The sequence below is a fragment of the Carettochelys insculpta genome, chromosome 1, assembly GCF_033958435.1.
Source record: "Carettochelys insculpta isolate YL-2023 chromosome 1, ASM3395843v1, whole genome shotgun sequence".
NCBI lineage: Eukaryota > Metazoa > Chordata > Testudines > Carettochelyidae > Carettochelys > Carettochelys insculpta.
The window spans coordinates 219,870,731-219,890,077 of NC_134137.1; the positions used below are offsets into that span (position 1 = coordinate 219,870,731).

Genomic DNA, 19,347 nt, shown 5'->3' on the forward strand with positions numbered 1-19,347 from the left:
CAGAGTCCGTATCCTTGGTCTCCTGTGCCAATTCCTTAGTGGAAGGCTGCTCCATGGCCAGTTGTAGGAGGCACTTTTCACAGAGGTAAGCCTTGAGCCTGTTGGCTTGGTCCCTCCTGGCATACGCCATGAGACTAGAGCAATGGGTGCAGAACTGGGTTTGGTAGACCTCATCCAAGCACTTGATGCATTAAGCATGGCCATCGGAGATCAGCATGGCTCCTCTGCATGTTGCGCATCGCTTAAAGCCCAGGGAGCCCGTCATGGCGATGATGCAGCAACTGTCCCTAATGCTACCATCTGTCTAAAATAACATTGGGTTTTTTTTATGTTAAACAGGATAAACATCTTGGATAAAAGGGTATGAAACACTTCACTAACTAACTCCTTTTGTCTGTGAGAGAGAGAAAGCAAAGATCCATCTGCAGCCAAGGACGGTAGAGGAGGAACTGAGGGGCCCACATCGCACGTGCACCAGATAGCTCATTGAGGCACTACTGCAACATGCAAGGCACAAGAAACCATTGTCGTACAAGAATCTCTGAGAGCCAGAGCGAGGATGCACTGACATCCAGAGTCGAGAACCCACAGGGATACTACTCAAAAAAACAAAAAATAGTGGATCACAATTTGAATGTGAGGCTATGTCTATACTACTGCTTATGTTGGTGTAACTTATGTTCCTCAGAGGGGTGCTTATTCACTCTCCTGCATGTCATAAGTGATACCGACGAAATCACCATTGTGGACAGCTTGTTGAATACAGTTGGGGTGCATATTACTTTTCTGCATGGGTTAGAGATGTACATGAAGGAACATGAAAGACTTTTCCTTTTATTTATTTTCCAGTTTTCAAAGATGAGTGTGCATAAGATGGATCTTGGTGCAATCTTAACCAGCAATCAATGTTATCTGTTTGTTAATTATATAGAACATAATATTGCACCATTTACTGTTTTATAAATTGCTTTAACAAGTCAGGAATATTCAGAATAACATGGAATTTTATTGTTAAGCAAGTTCATATATAATAGCTGAACTCTGAAGCTGCTCAAAACACTTTATTATATAAAAAGAGAAGACAACTTACCTTATTACCACGTCATAGGAGTCAATTTTCTGCCCTAATGTCTTGTTTTGAAGTACTCCTCCATTACCAACAACAACACACTTTCTACAGGACAAACTGTTGAACAAACAGAGTTTTAATATGTATGCTCAAACATTTCAAATGTATTATGTTTTCCTTTTAAGTTGTAATTGATTTATGAACACTTGGTTTCAGGAGTAGCCCAGAACAACTAATAATGGCTTAGGATGGGATTCTCAGTTTAGTTACTAGGCAGATGTCATGGTCATTTATTTCATTTTTGTGTGGTAGAAGTAGTATCTACCAGCTCTTAAACCACGTGCAAAGTCAAACACTGCACTGGAACATTCTACTCCATACTGAGTAGAAACTGTCACAGTCACAAAACACTGACTGATTTATTGATCACCTAGCATTAACAAGTTATATTTAATCAGTAAACCAAAAGGCACATCTTGAAATTGATTTTATATGACAAATTGAAGTATTACTCACTCAACACGACTAAGGTGCTGTAATTTAGCTTTCATTATTTCAGAATAGGTATTCTGGAATAGTTTATTTCAGAATAAGGCTGCTGTGTAGCAGGGTTTCAAAACTGCATCACTATTTTTAAAAAACATTTCTCTCCCTGTTCGCTCTGCACCATTCTACTAGTATCCCATATAATTTGCTTATGGAGATCTGAGGTATATGTCTTCATGGTTACCATTTTACACAAACTTTATGTTTGAACCAGACTGAGAAATGTTATTGAGCAAATCATATTTTATTATGAGTAAAAAAAGCTACACTGACGTACAGACTGAATATCTCTAGACCAGCATCCTTGGGACTTCCCCAGTGCTGAATGAGAGAATTTGACAAACCATGGGAGGGCGATACTGTTTAGCAGTATTACCAATTCTTCCCCTGCTGGGCTCTTAGACATTACAGCTAAATAGCACCACAGAACACTCAGAACTAGGACTGGTGGCTGTAAACAAACTTTATGGGACCACAGAAGAGTTGGCCACAGCCATGATAAGTCGTGGTCTGGCTAATTAAAGTCGTGCTGGACCACAGATGTTCCCATACAAGACAGTTCCAGATTAGAGAGGTTTATATATATGAATATATGGAGATACACATCTCACAGAGCTGGAAGGGACCTCAGGAGACCATCAAGTCCAGTCCCTGGCCTATTGGCAGGACCAAGCACCATCCCTGACAGACTTTTTTTTTTTTTTTTTTTTTTTTTTAAATTTCAACTGGTAACACTAAATTGTTTAGTTACTTAACTGATGTTTTACACAAGGCTTTTGAGGATCCCTTCCAATGATTAACATTGTCTATTTCAATGTGTTATATACATGTACACATACACCCAGAACTCTTAAAATGCTATAGCAATTCATACTTTGTACACACAGCACAAATTAAGACTATGTAGCACCTAGTCAGTACATTTGGGCTTATTTAAACTACTGCTAGTTAAGCAACCTCACTACCGAGTGTTTTTATACTACTAATGTATATTTCTGAAACAAAAATGTAGAAAACCTTCTAAACATCATACACATACACACACAAATTATGAGTGGAGAATAGGATTAAAGGGAAAAACAACCTTTGCGCTATAATTGGTCTGTAGTAAAACTTGTTACAGTTAATTCTGCTACCTGGTTTTGCTCTACTATCAAAATGACTAAAAAAACAGTCACCGCAGATACTACTACACATAATGACTTCCTGATCCAACATCTGTGGGTTTGTTTCCTTCAAGAAACCAGTCAGCAGCAGCAAGTTCTTTCAGTCTGTGACAAGTAATAAATAGTTGGCACTCCTCTAACTCTATGAACAGCTTCTGCACCAGGTTGTTCAAAATACATGAGTGCCTAGCAATACAGACAGGAAGATAGTGGGAACAGATGCTCTTAGGTGTCTACATATTTTACAGATGTGGTCCTTGACTCCATCCTCACTGACTGATACTTTCTGATGTCAAACCACATGTAAGTGAGAATAGGAGAGCTGTTTTTAACTGAGAGCTCCCTGGGGGAAAAAAATTGGTCAATGTAAAAAAAGACCATTTTCAGATCTTTAGAACACAGGCCTAAAATAAGCTAAAGCATGGGCCTAGCTCCAAATTTCTTAAGGTTACAATACAGAGAGCACAAAAAGTATTTTTAAAATGAAATATGCTCTTGGCATTCTAATATAAGGCAATAATTTTTAGTTTAACTTCCTTCAGGACAAAGAGACACAAATGAAAAAACAAAGTACAATAAGCATTAATATTTTGTTCTTTATACAAAATCTTCTGTAGTACTTTTTGATTGCAAAGCTCTGTTGTTTAGGGTGCAATAAGGTTTACGTTGCCTGGTGACTGAGGCTATGTATAGACTGCAGGCTTCTGTTGACAGAAGTTTTTGTTGACAGAGCCCATCCAGACTGCAGGTCTCTTGGAAGAAAACTGCCGGTTGGGAGCGTTCTGCTGGAATCCCTGTACATCTCATTCCATGATGAAGAAGGGATGTCTCAACACAGTGGGTTTTTCTGACGTTTGGCTCCACGCGGATGGGCCAAATGTCAGAAAAGCCTCTCCCAACAGAATTATCAGCTAGAGGTATGCAAATACAGTGTGCAGTTTGCACATCTTTTGCCAACAGTTCCCTGCAGTCTAGACACAGCCTGAGTGTAGTTAGCTAGTATGAAAATATGCTACCCTACAAAGAAAGCAAAGTCCAGACAGAGTGTTGCTCCCATAGGAAATGTCAAAGGCCCAAACTGAACAAATATGGCGGTCAATAAACAATCTACAGAGCGAGTCCCATTCCCTATCAATCACTGGATTGCCAGAGCACCTTTGGCAGCTCTAAATAAGGGAAGAGGCCAGGCATATAATAAAGAAGTTGAATCGGTATTAGAAATATTGCATTTTTATTTATGTATTTATTAATACATTTTCCCAGCATAGACATAACTACTCTAAGTGAACTGCTAAAAATTCACCTCAACCGGGTCTTCTGTACTGGCATTAAAATCTTCTTAGTTTGGCCTATGCTCTCAGACTATGTCTACACTAGAAGCATCAGTCTACAGAAGTTACGGTTGGAAGAGAGGTTCCGACAAAATTCTGTCAACGGACCGTGTCTACACATAAAAGCGGATCAATCTTTTGATCTGCTCTGTCATCAAAAGGGCCTCCTGGAGCATCTACATGGATTTTTTTGTCGACAGTTTCTGTCTACAAAATGCATTTTGTGTGCAGATGCTCCGCGAGTTTGGTCAACAAAACTCTCTAGTGTAGACATAGCCTCAGCCTTTTTAGTAGGCATGTCATAACATGAGCTTCAGGGGTAACTGCAATTCCCTACAGTCTTTAAGACTTCAAGAGCAATGGGCCCATATTCAATTAGCCACCCCCTAAAGCATTTAACCCTTTTAAGAACAAAACCAAGATTCTAAGTTCACCCACAAGAAGAAAATACCTGATTGTTGACCCTACCTGAATTTAAAACAGAACTTCATTATGCATTAGGGCCACTTGGGTGTTCATATTTTTAAAATATAGTGCGTTGGATTCTGATCTCACTCAAACTAATGTAAATCCAGAATAACCCTACTGATCTCACTTTCCGACTGCCGCTTACATTCTAAAACAGCACAGTAATAACAAGCCAAAAACAACCTCACCCATCATCTTCATTGAATAGTCCACAATTATGCAGTCTTGAAAGGGCTCGGTGAAAATAAATTTCTAGAAAGCAGACAGTGAGAGAAGGTTTTCAATTTAAAGTGGTCACTGTGTGGAAACAGACATACCACTAGAGTGCCAGAATAGTTTTTCCCCATTCATTTTCTCCCCAGAAAATAGAATCTGAACACTGCCATAATTTAAGACTTCATGTTAGTTTACCATCAGTTTTATTATAGCTTCTCCAGAATAAACAGCTGCCCTACTTCTCCCAGGCATGCCTGAGTCTCAGAACAGAATGGGATTCAGGAGGGGAGACTACAGAGCTCAAACTACTAGACACAGAAGAATACAGTCAATATACTGGACCAGAAACACAAATGTCATCTTAAAAAGGTCCACTCTCGTCCACTTTACCAACCTAAGATAACTGAATGGCTCCCAACTATAATCAGCATCTGAGTGTTTCACAGTCTAATGTAGCTATCTTCCCAAAGTGCCTTTGAAGTGGACTAATGAGAGTATCTCCTCATTCTACAGATGGGGAAGTGAGATACAGAAAGACCAAGGCATACAATTTTAAAGATCTATAGGGATTGCTCAAATCCACACGGTAAGGCACTTATCACCCATTTTCAAGTGATTCTGGCACCTAAGCGTCCAAATATCTAGGTCTTTCTCCCAGATTTGTACAAGGTGTTTAGGTGCCTATCTCCATCTTTTGGTGCCAAAACTCTTTTAAAAACCTGGCTACGAAAGCCTAGGTCATTTCTGAAAAAGGGACACTGCTAAGTCACTTGGCTTTGTAAAAGCTGCATAAAGCAAAGCCTAAATCCCTTTAAAAGTCCAGGCCTAAGTGACTGGCCCAACACTATACAGTAAGCTAATGACAAGGCTGGGATGAGAATTAAGTCCTATAAACCCGGAGTTACGCATCTTCAGGCTGCATGAAGCTCACTGTACGTGTGGCTGTCAGCCTGCCTAGCTTCGCACAGCTGCAGGCCGCTAGGCAGGCTAAGAGCCCCTTCCCCCTGTCTTCCCAGAGAAGCACTACGCACCACCCTAGGAAGGTCAGGGGCAGGCTTTTAGCTCACCTAGCTGCCTGCTGCTGTGGGCAGCAGGTGGGCTAAAACCCCCTTCCCAGAGCACTGCTGCTGTCACGCTGACAGCGGCCCTGCTCGGGGAAGGTAGGGAGAAGGTTTTTAGCCCCCCAACTGCCTGCTACTGTAAGCAAGTATGGGGACTAAAACCCCCTTGCCCCCTCCCACAGCCACCTCAGCCCCAACCTGTGTGGGGGCTCCCAGCACCCGTTGCACTACAGCCCAGCGTGGGGAGGGGGCTCCAGCCCCCAGACCAGCACACAGGGCTCAGATTCCAGCCCCCTGCCCACCATTCCTGCGACCCCTGCTCCAATCCCTGCATGCCCCAGCTCAACTCCACCCTCCAGCCCCCCCTGCAGCCCTAACCCCTCAGCCTACTGCCCAAGCCCCCCTTGACTTACCTGAAATTCGGGATACGGGAGGGTTGCGTGGACTCCAACCCTCATGCACCCCCAGAGACTACTGTTGTTCTAGACTCACCTCTCTGCACCATAGGAAATCAAGAACATAGGAATGACCATACTGGGTCAGCCCAGTGGTCCATCCATCCCTGTATCCTGTCTTTTGACAGTGGCCAATACCAGTCTGTTTGTTTGTTTTTCTTCTTTCCAAAGGGAGAGAACAGAACAGGGAATCACCAAGGGCTCCTTCCCCTGCTGTCCATCCGAGCATCTGGCAATCAGAGGCTTAAGGGCACTCACAGTATTCAGTTGAATCCCTGATCACCTGGGCTAGTTGCTACCAATAGACCTACCCTTGAATGAACATATCTAATTCTTGTTTGAATCCAGCAGTCATTCCTGCCCTCACAACATCCCCTGGCAATGAATTTCAAAGGCTGACTGCATGTTGTGTGAAGAAATACTTCCTTTTGTTTCACAAAAAACAAGCAGTCCTGTAGAACCTTAAAGGCTAACGAAGTCTTTAAGGTGTTACAGGACTGCTTGTTTTTTGTGAAACGACAGACAAACATGGCTATCCCTCTGCAACTACTTCCTTTCGTTTGTTTTAAACCTGCTGCCTTTTAATTTCATTTGGTGACCTTTAGTTCTTGGGTTTAGAAGAGTAAATAGCACTAATTTATCTTCTCCACACCACTGATGATTTTATGCACTTCTATTATATCCTCCTCATCTCTTTTCTGAGTTGAAAATTCCCAGTCGGCTTAACCTCCTCTCCAATGCAAACTATTTCACACCTTTGATCACCTGCTATACCTTTTCCATTACTAGTACATCTCTTCTGAGATGGGGTGACCAAAACTGTATGCAGTATTCCAGGCATGGACATACCATGGATTTTTTAGTGGCATTATGAAATTTACCATCTTATTATCTAATCCTTTCTTAATTATTCCTAACACTGTTAGCTTTCCTGACTGCCACAATGAGCAGATGTTTTCAGAGAATTATCCACAATGATTTCAAAATCTTTCTTGAGTGGTAACAGCTTATTCAGACCCTGTCATTTTGTATACATAGTTGGGATCATGTTTTCCAATATACATTACTTTGCATTTATCCACACTGATACCAATACGGCATTTTATCAACTGCCATTTTCTTGCTAAGTCATCCAGTTTTGTGAGATCCCTTTGTAATTCTTCATAGTCTTCTTTAGGACCTACCTATCTTGAGTACTTCTGTATCATCTCCAAGCTTTGCTACCTCACTTTATTTTCATATTGTCCAACATTGGTCACAATACACACCCCTGGGGGAAACTGTTATTTATCTCTTTCCCTTCTAAAACTGACAGTTTATTCTTTCTCATTGTTTCCTATCCATTAATCCAGGGGTGGGGAACCCCTGGCCCACAGGCTGCATCTGAAGCACAGCTTTCCTCGATCCAGACCCTGAAACTCAGGGCTCTTCTCCCCAGTACCCAGCCCATGGCACGTGTGAAGGCAGAGCCTTGCAGGCCAGAGTCAGGTAAGCCACAGTCCAGCTCCAGGCCATGGGCAGGGAGGTAGGAAGTGGTTTACACATCTCAGAGCTGGAAGGGACCTCAGGAGGCCATCAAGTCAAGTCCAGCCCCCTTGCTCGGAAAAAGCACCCTCTTTTTTTTTTTTTTTTTAATCTATTTGCCCCAGATCCCTAAATAGTCCCCTCAAGGACTGAACTCACAACCCTGGGTTTAGCAGGCCAATGCTCCAATCACTGGGTTATGATTCCACACAGCATCACTGCCGCTCACTGCCATTCCCCCAGCCAGGGAAGCGGGAACGGAGCGGCAGTGGCTACAGTACAGGCAGCTGCTTGAAGGCTTTAACCCACTGCTCTGATTGGCTAGAATTCCAGCCAATCAGAGCAGTGGAGGATGGTGCCTGGGACAGGGGTGCAGAGCTGAGCCATGTGTGTTCCCAGGATGCTGCATACATAAGCATCCCGTCACCCAGACCCACACCCCTAGACAGCTCCTGCAGCCCCTGCCACCCAGACCCTATCCCTAGACTCCTTCCCAGACCATTTACCCCTTCTTTCGCACCCTGCACCCAAAACCCTCCAGCACCCCTCTCCCACCCAGAATGCCGCCCTTCTCCTGCGCTCCCTCCTGCCCAGACCCCCCACCCATAGCCTGCTCCTACACTCCTCTCCAGCCCAGGTCACCCACCCCCTAAGCCCATTCCTGCCCAGATTGACCACTGCCAGCCCACTCCTGTACCCCTCTCACACCCGGATCCCTCAGCCCCAGCTCACTCCTGCACCCTCCCACTCGCCTCTTTTTCAGTTGGGAACCACAACAGTTTGGGGAGTTTGGTTTTGTTTTTTATTTTGCTTGTGTGGCCCCCCAACTGATTTTTTTTGTGGGTCAGTGGTGCCTGATCCAAAAAAGGCTCCCTGCCTGTGTTAATCCATAACTGATCCAGGAAAGGACCTTCCCTCTTACCCCATGACTACTTAATTTGCTTAAGAGCTTTGGGGGTGAGTTCTTCTCAAAAGCTTTCCAAAGGTCCAACTACACTATATGCACTGGATTATCCTTGTGCACACATTGCCTCTCCAACAGTAGTTTTGTGTGTGTAATTTAGTACAGTACCTGAATAAAAAAGTAAAAATCCTTTTAATAATGGATATCAGGGAAATGTCTACACTGAACACTAAGCTTGGACTCTGACTTAGGTCTGAGCCGCAGTAAGTATGGACATACCCTGAAACTCAGGTCAGCAAGAATTCAGGACCCATGTCCTAAGAGCCTGCTGGGGGCATGCCAGAGCTAGAGTCCTGCTGTGATTTGAGTCCACGTCCTACCATTTTGCAGTGTGAATATAGCTCAAGCCACAAACCTAACATAGGAGGCCTGCATAATGTCATACAGATATGCTATCACAGCTGCAAGACTGACATCATCAACTGTAAACCCTGGTTTTCACGCAATGCACTCAAGCGCAGGTTTGGAAATACTGCCACCCACAGCCGTGAGTGAGGCAGACCTAGGCTTAGTGCACACTGTAAACATACCCATTGGCACAGCTGATGTTACATACTGCATGCATCCCCAATAAAACACATACCTGCTCTCCTTATTCCATAAGGTAACTCAAACTTTTCACTTCCATGGAACACTGCTACTTTCATGAAGTCATTAGCACATACGAATGGATGTATCTTCTGAAAACTAAGAGGTGGAAAGCAGACAGAAAATTTAACTTTAATAAAACACCAATGCCCATTTGAATCAACCATCAGTATCAGCAAACATTTTAAAAATCTTTTAAGTAATACTCTAAATAGCATGATGTAAGTTTTTGTTGTGCTTTGTTTTGTTTTGTTTTGTTTTGTTTTGAAGAGAGCTTAATGAATGCATGGAAACAGTACAACAGATGGAATGGGGCTAAACGTTTTACAGTGTAATAGTATCAGAATTTAAAACAGAAATAAAGTCAGAGGGACGGATTCTCTGCTGCTATTATCTGGCCCAGATCCGTTAAAATAAACAGCACTGTACCACTACATACCAGCAGCCAGTTAACCTAAAGTTTGAGAGAATCTGCATTATGATGGAAGGGGAAACTCTCAGAGGGGAGCCACATGCCCTGCTCTGAAGAGAGCTCCTTGTGTTAACTTTAATACTTTTGGAAGGTGCTCAGATTCCATGGTGAATGGCTCTGAGTCAGAACCTAAAAGAGGAAACAGGATAACTGCTCTTTCAAAGGCTTCTCTACAGCTGTAAATCAGGATTAAATCACCCACTCCCTGGACCCCTTATCTGTCTTGTCTCCTCCTTATTCCCTTCTCAACTGCTCTCCAGTCTCCTATACCTCCTCTCTCACTTTCCACCCCCGCACTTCCCTGACTGGGACAGCTTGTAAACCGTGCCAGCATGCTGGCTGTGAGATCAGCTGGCTCTCATTACTTAATTTCAGTTGATTTCACTTGTGTGCTGAACTGTTTCCCTTCCTTTCCTAGCTCAGGCTGCTATCCTGAGGTGCCTTTCCCCCTTCGTAAAAAGGCCTGCTGGCCTGACCCTATTACAAGCTGAATTTTCAATGCTACCTCATCCACATCCCCTGACCCACTCCCTCCTCAGGGACCACATTCACACCAGCGTTCTCACTCGAGAAGTAGACTGTCTGTTGCCAAGCAGAGTGATTGAATGCATTCCCATGAACTATCAGATCATGGGGATCTATTCCACCTCCCTTCTGGAATCCAAGAAGATGCGTGGATGGAGACCATCATGCTGTCACTAGAAAGGGAGAGAGGTATGTGGCTTGATTCTCATTATGCAGGATTCCTATTTTCACACAGACATCCATCCAACTCACAGGTGGTTCTTGAGCGTCGCGGTAGACCCTCTGCACTTCCCATATAGACTCCTACTGTTTGGATTCACTTCTGCTCCATAGGTCTTCACCAAAGTTTTCTTTGTGGTAGTTGCCCACCTTTAGCCTCAGGTCTGCCCAGCACTGGAGGAAGGAGAGTACATCAGGAAGGAGTGAGGGGAAGGGCAACCATCAGCAGAAAGTCCATGGTATGTCACATGGACCCTCGGGGGCCACAGCTGAAGACAATGATAGTGGTGGCCAAGGACGGGCAGGCTAATCCTGACTGAAACAGAAGGACCGTTGGCTACGTGGGCAACACATTCTCTCAGGGTCTGAAACCTATCCCTTGGTAGGTAGGCTCACGTTGACATCACGTTGCTGGAGGCCCCTACGAAATCCCGGGATTGTAACGGCACAAAGGTTGAGTTTTCAACATTTACGCTTACCCCAGAAAGGAGTCTGAGTAACATGGTGGTTGAGGCTTGAGCCTTATCTTGTGATCTTGTTGCCAGGAGCCAGCTGGTTGAGATAGGAGAACATAAGGATGCCATGGTACCAGAGGTGGGCTGCTGCACTAGGCTGTGAAGCTGGCAAACTCTGTGGAATTCAAGGACTGAACTCCTCATGTCTTTTCTGCACTACATTACGTGCTGGTTAATGAGCATGCTAATCTGGGGCCCCACACAGAGACTCAGTGGCTGTCAAGGGGAAAGTTCATGCTCAGTTAAGGTATGTACAGAGCTCTGGGTGGCCGCCTTACATGTGTCATGCAGGGCAGACCCAGTCACTGTTTGTGGACTGTACCCCAAAGGTTGGAAGCTGCCCCAACAACTGATAGCAGAAAGCACCCTGAAACGGGAAGACTCTGAAGCTGGATATCAAGGCCAGGAACCCCAGTACAGCCAACAGGACAGAGCCAACAGAGGCTGCAGAGGCCCCGTAGAGTGGGATACCAGTAGCATCTCTGCTGAGGGAAAGGAGGACACTGCTATGAAGTGGATGGTCCCTGAAGGTACATGTAGTGATGGTAGAGAACGGGCAGCCCTTGCACTTCATCTCACTCCTTCAGTGATGAAAAAACATCTCCTGGTTCCAAGGGCAGTACTGCTGGAACTGTATAAGCCACAGGCAAATGAAGCATAAGAGTCAACCAAGGGAAGTTCTGTGGTGGAGATCATATCTCCCCAGGCATAGGCAGCAGAGGAAGGTGTGGAGAGCTAAGTCCTCCAAGACTGAAGAGTTAACGTTGCTCCAGCAGCATTTCCAACCTCCTGGAAACTAGAGCTGGAGTCCGAGCAGAGGACTGTCTTGCAACTGATGGTTCCCTTGACTTAAGGGTAGAGTGACCATCCATCCTGTATTGGGCGGGACTGTCCTGTATTTGGAACACCAAAAAGGTGTCCCGACTTATTTTTTCAAAGGGACAGACTGTCCCGTATGTGGGCCATTCCCCTCTCCCACTTCACTTCCCTGAGCCTCGGCGAAGAAGGGGGAGCATGGGTAGGTGCTGCTTCCCCTGGTCTCCAGGGGATCATAGTTGGCTGCCACTTTCTCAGGGAGCGCAGGCAGCTGCCACCTCCTCCTTCCCGGATCCCCGGGCTTAGAGGAGCTGCCCCTCCCCGCCAAAGCTCCTGTCCTGTATTTCGGATAGAAGATATGGTCACCCTACTTAAGGGGGCCAACATGGAAGACACACTTGGCACAGTGCTCAGTCCTGCTGGACTGTGCAATTTCTTGTCTTGTTTGTGAGCTTTGGTACGCACCATGTCTCTATGGCTTCAACTCATAAAAGGGTGCATCATCCTTCTTAGTGCTATGCTTAAGCTTCCCAACTAGGCCCCAGCATGGGGCCTGTAGTACTGGTATCGCTGCAACAAAACTCAATCTCTGTATTCAGGGACAGGTTCCTTGGTTTCTCAGGTTGATTCCCCAGGCCAGATCTAAGTGGCCTCAAGGCAATCTCCATGTGGTGTTTTTTTGAGGCAGAGTACTGGCTACTGCAGCCTGATAACACATGGGTTTCTCCCAAGCAGTAAGTAGGGTAGTGTTGGTACTTCTTGCTGGCTGAGATGGAAGGCAGAAAGGAGGCGCAGATCTTGAACTCAGTCACCTTCAGCATCATCCAATACCCAGGCATGAATACTGGGGCACTGGGGTGGGGACAGCACTGGTCAGCAGATTCCCCAAAGTCTCTTATCTCCTAAAAACAACTACTATCTATTAAACTATAAATGCTTCCTTCATAGTTTAATGAGTCAATATTGCTACTTCCCAAAACAAACATCATGCTTTATTAAATTAAATATATATTTAACAGGCTGTATTAACAATAAATGAAAAACATGGAAATGGGCTATTTTATCTGAAATAAACAGGCTAACCTTGATACAATGCCTAGCCCAAAAAGTCGGATTATTATTGTTATTATTATTATTATTATTATTAATAAGCTCAACTGATTGGGGGCAGATGGTGCTTACGTTCTGCAAAGGGGACCTTAATTCTTCAATTAGTGTTATGAATCCACTTAATTTCTTTCCGGTTCCTAGTTCCATAAGGTTAAAAATCTCTTTGCCCCTCCAATCTAACTAATGGCACAGGTCAAGGATCTGGCCCTTGTAAAATAGTTCCATAGTGGAGCTATGATAATTTATACCAGGCCAGGATCTGGTTCTTTATCCCTATTCTACTTCCCTTTTACCTTTCAAACGACAATCAGACCAGAATACCTGTACTTTTGCTTCCTTACATGGAGTAGATGTTCTGTTATGCCTGATGATGAGGCTAAGTCAAATATTCCTTGCCCACAAAGCAGAGATGGAAAGCAAACCAACAGTAACCCCTTTTTTGATTCATTGAAATGCAGAAGTTAAATCTCACATGTCTCCTTAAAGGTGAAATTAATTTTGACCCATTTGATTAAACTGATTAACAGAAAAAATTGGAGCTCCATCTTCTAAGTGACGTCAGTTTCAAGAATAAATGTATATTTCCATTAAAAAACAAAACTGAATAAAAACATGCAGCCAAATCCAGAGTCCTTATAGTTTAGACTAAATTCATCCAATACTTTTTACGCATAACAACTGTGACAAAGTCTTTTGTCAGCCCCTATGGGTCTCTGCACTTCCTGGCGGTTTCTCGGTTGTGCCTCAGAGACTCACGGAAACCCCTTATCTGCCCAGGCCTTCCCAGAAGCAGGAGTCTCTGCTTAGCAAGCCATCCTCATCACAGGCAAGTCCAGAATGGGGAGGATAAAGCCAGTACCCTTGCAGGCCTGTGCCTGCCCAGTGGAGTAATCCCTCTAGGGAAGTGTGGGGGGAGTCCAGACCCACCCTTTACCCTGGACTCCGGCCCAGGGTCCCGACGAGGACAAGAGGCAACTGGCAGGGCCTTCACCCCTGCCCCAAAGTAGCAACCTTACCATGGGCCGCTTTGCCCACTGCCTCCCCATGGCACCTTCTCGCTCGCTCGCTCACTCACTCGCTTGCTTGCTCGCTCTCTCTGCTCCGCTCCGCTCCTCCGGTGCGCCGTCCAAAACCTTCCCCCCTGCTACCAGATGGGGAGCCTTTTATAGGAAGCGCAGGGCCTCAGCTGACCAATGAGTGCTGATTCCTAATGAATGAGGCCCCAGCTGCCTGTCCTAACTGGGCTTACTCCAGAAACAAAAAGGCATTAGCCCACCATCCGGTATACCGCCCTTCCAGAAGGTTCCTGCAGCTTCCAGGTAGGGGTCTGCCACATATCCTCCCCCTCTGCTCAACACCAGGGGGCTGGACAACTTGGGACATCATGCAGTGCATTCAGGAAAGTCCATCTGCATTCCTGTTTACTTTTCCTGCCCTGTGCTGTACCCTAAATTGAAAAGGCTGTAGAGATACAAACCACCGGGTCACCCTGGCATTCTTTTCCTTGTTCCACTGCATCCACTGTAGTGGGGCGTGGTCCGTGACCAGGATAAACCGCTGCCCGAGAAGATAATATCATCGGGCCTCCATAGCCCACTTTACTGCAAGGTACTCCCTCTCAACAACTGCATATTTTCTTTCCCTGGGGAGCAGTTTCCTGCTGAGGTATAAAATCGGGTGCTCCTCTCCCTCCATCACCTGGGACAGGATCGCCCCTAAACCTACGTCTGATGCATCTTTTTGTAGGATGAATTCTTTGGTGAAATCAGGGGCTATCAACACTGGATTATTACACAGAGCAGTACGGAGATCCTTGAATGCAGCCTTGCCTGCCTCTGACCATTTTACTGGGTCAGGGCCTTGAGCTTTCACCAAGTCTGTCAAGGGGCTCACCCACGTAGTAAAGTGGGGAATGAACCGTCGATAATACCCCACAAGCCCCTGGAAAGCCTGGACCTGCTTTTTCCATTTAGGTTGAGGACACTGTTGAATGGCCTCTAGCTTGTTCAGCTGTGGCTTTACTACCCGCTTCCCCACAACATACCTGAGGTATTTGGCCTCAGCAAACCCCACAGCGCACTTAGAAGGGTTTGCCATGAGGCCCGCTCGCCTAAAGGTGTCTAGGATGGCCTCTACTCATTCCAGGTGGGTTTCCCAGTCCAGGGTATGTATCACTATGTTGTCTAGGTAGGTGGCCATGTACCTGGTGTGGGGCCACAACAGTTTGTCCATCAGGCGTTGGAAGGTGGCTGGTGCCCCATGAAGACCAAATGGGAGAACTGTGTATTGAAATAGTCCCTCCGGTGTGGAGAATGCTGTCTTCTCCTTGGTGTCTTCAGCCAGTGGGATCTGCCAGTAGCCTTTGGTTAAGTCTAGCGTGGTCAGATACCGAGCATTGCCCAGGCGGTCCACCAACTCATCGATACGTGGTATGGGATAGGCATCAAACTGGGAGATTTCATTCAGTTTCCTAAAGTCATTACAAAAATGCATGGTGCCATCTGGTTTTGGTACCAGAATTATGGGGCTGGACCATGGGCTGTGGGATTCCTCAATAATGCCCATCTTCAACATCTTGTGCACCTCTGCCTTGATTTCCTCCCTTTTGGCAGCGGGGACTCGATAAGGTCTCATTGTTACACAGGCCCCAGGATTGGTAACTATGTGGTGAACAGCTTCTGATGTTTGACCAGGCTTCTCGGAAAACACATCTTGGTTCTGGGCAATCATGTTGAGGACTTCCTTTCTCTGGGCTGGTGTTAGCTCAGGTCCTACCTTTACCTGCACTCCAGACTCAGCTGGAGAGTGGTTCTCCTCCTCCCTTTGGCCCACCAGACAGGCCTCGTTTTCCTGCCAGGCTTCAGGAGGTTAGTATGATACACCTGTTCCTGCTTCCGTTGCCCAGGTTGGCGTATCTTATAATTTACCTCCCCAGCTGGCTCGATGACTTCATACAGATCCTGCCACTGGGCCAGCAGCTTACTTTCATTAGTGGGGACTAACACCATAACCCGGTCTCCAGGTTGGAATCATCGTAACCTGGCCTGGCAGTTGTAATAGGTCCTTTGGGCCTCCTGAGCTTATTCCATGTGTCTCCTCACTATAGGAGTGACGTGAGCTATGTGGTCCCTCATCTGCATCACATAATCTGTGTTCTTCCCCCTGCTTGGCTCTTCCTCCCAGCTCTCCTTGGCGATGTCTAGAATGCCTCGGGGGTGGTGCCCATACAGTAACTCGAGGGGGAGAACCTGGTGGATGCTTAAGGTACTTCCCAGACAGCAAACATGAGGTAGGGTAATAGCATGTCCCAGTGCTTTCCATCTTTGCTCAGGACCCTCTTAATCATTGCCTTGAGAGTACGATTAAATCTTTCCACCAAGCCATCAGTCTGAGGATGATACACTGAGGTCCTCATAGTCTGTACATGGAGCAGGGAACAAAGGTCCTTCATCAGTCGAGACATGAACGGGGTGCCTTGATCAGTAAGAATTTCCTTCGGTATACCGACCCAAGCAAATATCTCCACCAGTGCTTTGGCAATGTTCTTGGAGGCTGTATTTCGGAGAGGCACGGCTTCAGGGTATCTTGTGGCGTAGTCACGGATCACCAAGATATACTGGTGTCCTCGGGCAGTCTGCTCCAGCGGACTCACTAGGTCCATTGCAATCTGTTCTAATGGAACCTCAATAATGGGTAAAGGTACCAGGGGAGCCCTTAAATGGGAACGAGGACTGTGGAGCTGGCACTCTGGGCAGGAAACACAGCACCGGCGGACATCTTCATGTATACCGGGCCAGTAAAATAGGAGCAAAATCCGTGCCTGTGTCTTCTCCACCCCCAGGTGTGCCCCGAAGAGGTGGCTGTGGGCCAGGTCCATAATGTTCCACTGATGTTTCCGGGGTGCCAGGAGCTGGTGTACCTCTTGCCCTTCGATCTGCGTGACGCAGTACAGCAGGTCCCTTTTCATGATAAAATAGAGGCCAGGACCATGTACCTTGCCCTCTACCGGTACCCCGTCAACCTCCACCACCTCCCTTCTGATGTTTGTGTATCGGGGCTCCTCTGCCTGATCACGTCCAAATGTCACTCTCCCTGGGCCAGCCAGTTCAAGAGCTGGGGAGACCCCTTCTGGCTCTGGCATTGCTCCTGTTGGGTTTGGGTCGGTGCTGGCCTCCGCCTCCTCCCCAGTCTCTGTCTCTCTTTCCTTTGGCAATTCAGGGTCTTCCCCACCCTGAATGACTTCACTTTCTCCTTGGGTGTCATGGGGGCGCCGATTCGCGCAAGCGAGCCTTTGAGCCTGCATCAGGATACATGTACCTATTTCCTTAGCCACTCGCCTCTGCCTCTTTGTCTTCCGGTCCCTCCCTGGGCTAGAACACAATTCTTGGGCCAGTTCCAGGAACACTGGGGTATGTCGCTCTTCAGCTTCTACCTCACTGTGATGAGGGAGCTCCCCTGATCCCTGCTCTTCAAGGGGGAGCTAGCCACTAAACCCTGCGAAGTCCCTTCCAATCAATACCGGATAGGGTAGGTGTGGGACCACTCGAGCTTGCACCTGAGTGCTGAACCCCTGGATGTGTATCCTCACCCTTGCAATGTGGTAAAAGTTCACTGTCCCATGGACGCAAGTCACCCCTGTGCGTTTCCCTGGCAATAGCTGCTCAGGCCTGACTAGGTTCCTAGAAACTAGGGTGACTGCACTCCCTGAACCTACTAGCGCCAAAGTCTCCTTTCCTTCCACCTGTACGGGGAGGGTGTACTTGTGGGGGGTACCCAACACCCCAACTAGATCAAGCAGGGCACATGGGTCTGACCAGTCCCCGAGGTTACACTGCATTGGCTCCTCTTGGTTGGGGCACTGGGCGGCTATGTATCCCATGTGCCCGCACCCATAGCATGTGTAGGTTTGCCTAGAACCCCGGGGAAAATGGGGCTTAGCGTTAGGGTGAGGTGGCCGCGGCAACGTTCCTCCTGCCTCTGATATCTGCAGCCCTCTGGCCCCCTCCTTTTCCTCTCCGGGGCCCACCGGGCTCTTGGGTCTAGAACCCAGTAAGATTTGAGCTGGTGGCCTTCCTTTAGGAGTAGGCCTGGTGTCCAGGTGAGCGCGAGCCAGCCCCTTCGCTGCTAGCCAGCACTCCACCAGAGCAACTGCTTCGTCATCTGTTGTGGAGTCATGTTGGACCACCTACTCCCGGAGGGCCGGGGGTAACTTCCTCATGAACTGGTCTATCACTAGGATCTCCAACACGTCCTCAGTAGCATGGGCCTCAGGGCGCAGCCATTTCCGGGCAAGATGGACTAGTTCAAAAAGCTGAGCCCTCGGTGGCTTACCTTCGTGATATTCCCAGGCATGGTACTTCTGGGCCTGGGCTGCTGGAGTCGCCCCCAGTCGGGCCAGAATCTCTTCCTTGAGCCTAGGATAGGTATTGGCGTATTCTGCTGGCAAGTCATAATAGGCCCTCTGGGCATCCCCACAAAGAAATGGAGCCAGGATACTGGCCCATTGCTCCTCTGGCCAGGCTTCTTGCTGTGCCATCCTCTCAAGCGCAAGGAGGTAGGCCTCCACGTCATCTCCTGGTGCCATCTTGGGGAGACAGCCTGCGGCCCTCAGGGTCCTCATCCCCTCACTCCCAGGGGTTCGACCCGCCAACTCCCGAAGCTGGTCAATCACCTCTCTGAGGAGGGCCTGATCTGCAGCAGCTTGGTCGATAAGGAGTCTGTTGGTTTCCTGCTGCACCTGGTTGGCCTCCTGCTGAGTTGCTGTAACTTGAACTAGTGCCCTCACTTGCTCCTCCATTTTGAGATATCCTAACACCCACACCCAAGTGCTCCCCCTTTTTTTTTGTCTCTGTTTTTTTTCCCCCTCTTCTTCTTTTCGTTTACCCTGTGTTGTTACTATTGGCCACCGCGCAGTGGCATCCCACCCCTGACGCCAGTGTGACAAAGTCCCTTGTCAGGCCCTGTGGGTCCCTGCACTTCCTGGCGGTTTCTTGGTTGTGCCTTGGAGACTCACGGAAACCCCTTATCTGCCCAGGCCTTCCAGAGGCAGGAGTCTCCGCTTAGCGAGCCATCTTCATCACAGGCAAGTCCAGAATGGAGAGGATAAAGCCAGTTCCCTTGCAGGCCTGCGCCTGCCCCAGTGGAGTAATCCCTCTGGGGAAGGGTGGGGGGAGTCCAGACCCGCCTTCTACCCTGGACTCCGGCCCAGGGTCCCTACGAGGACAAGAGGCAACTGGCAGGGCCTTCACCCCTGCCCCAAAGTAGCAACCTCACCCTGTGCCACTTCACCCACCGCTTCCCGT

At 47.2% G+C, this 19,347-nt stretch overlaps 1 protein-coding gene across 4 annotated transcripts in view; it reads right to left on the reverse strand.

Annotated features, from left to right (window-relative positions):
- The window catches only part of ST3GAL6 (ST3 beta-galactoside alpha-2,3-sialyltransferase 6), an 87,155-nt gene that overhangs the window by 23,062 nt on the left and 44,746 nt on the right, over nucleotides 1–19,347 (reverse strand). For all 4 annotated transcript variants that reach the window (XM_074999740.1, XM_074999758.1, XM_074999748.1 and 1 more), the window contains 3 exons: nucleotides 9,384–9,487; nucleotides 4,769–4,832; nucleotides 1,091–1,186 (listed from right to left, as the gene is read on the reverse strand). In XM_074999740.1, the coding sequence (XP_074855841.1) occupies nucleotides 1,091–1,186; nucleotides 4,769–4,832; nucleotides 9,384–9,487 (264 nt within the window). The remainder of the gene's footprint in view (nucleotides 1–1,090; nucleotides 1,187–4,768; nucleotides 4,833–9,383; nucleotides 9,488–19,347) is intronic.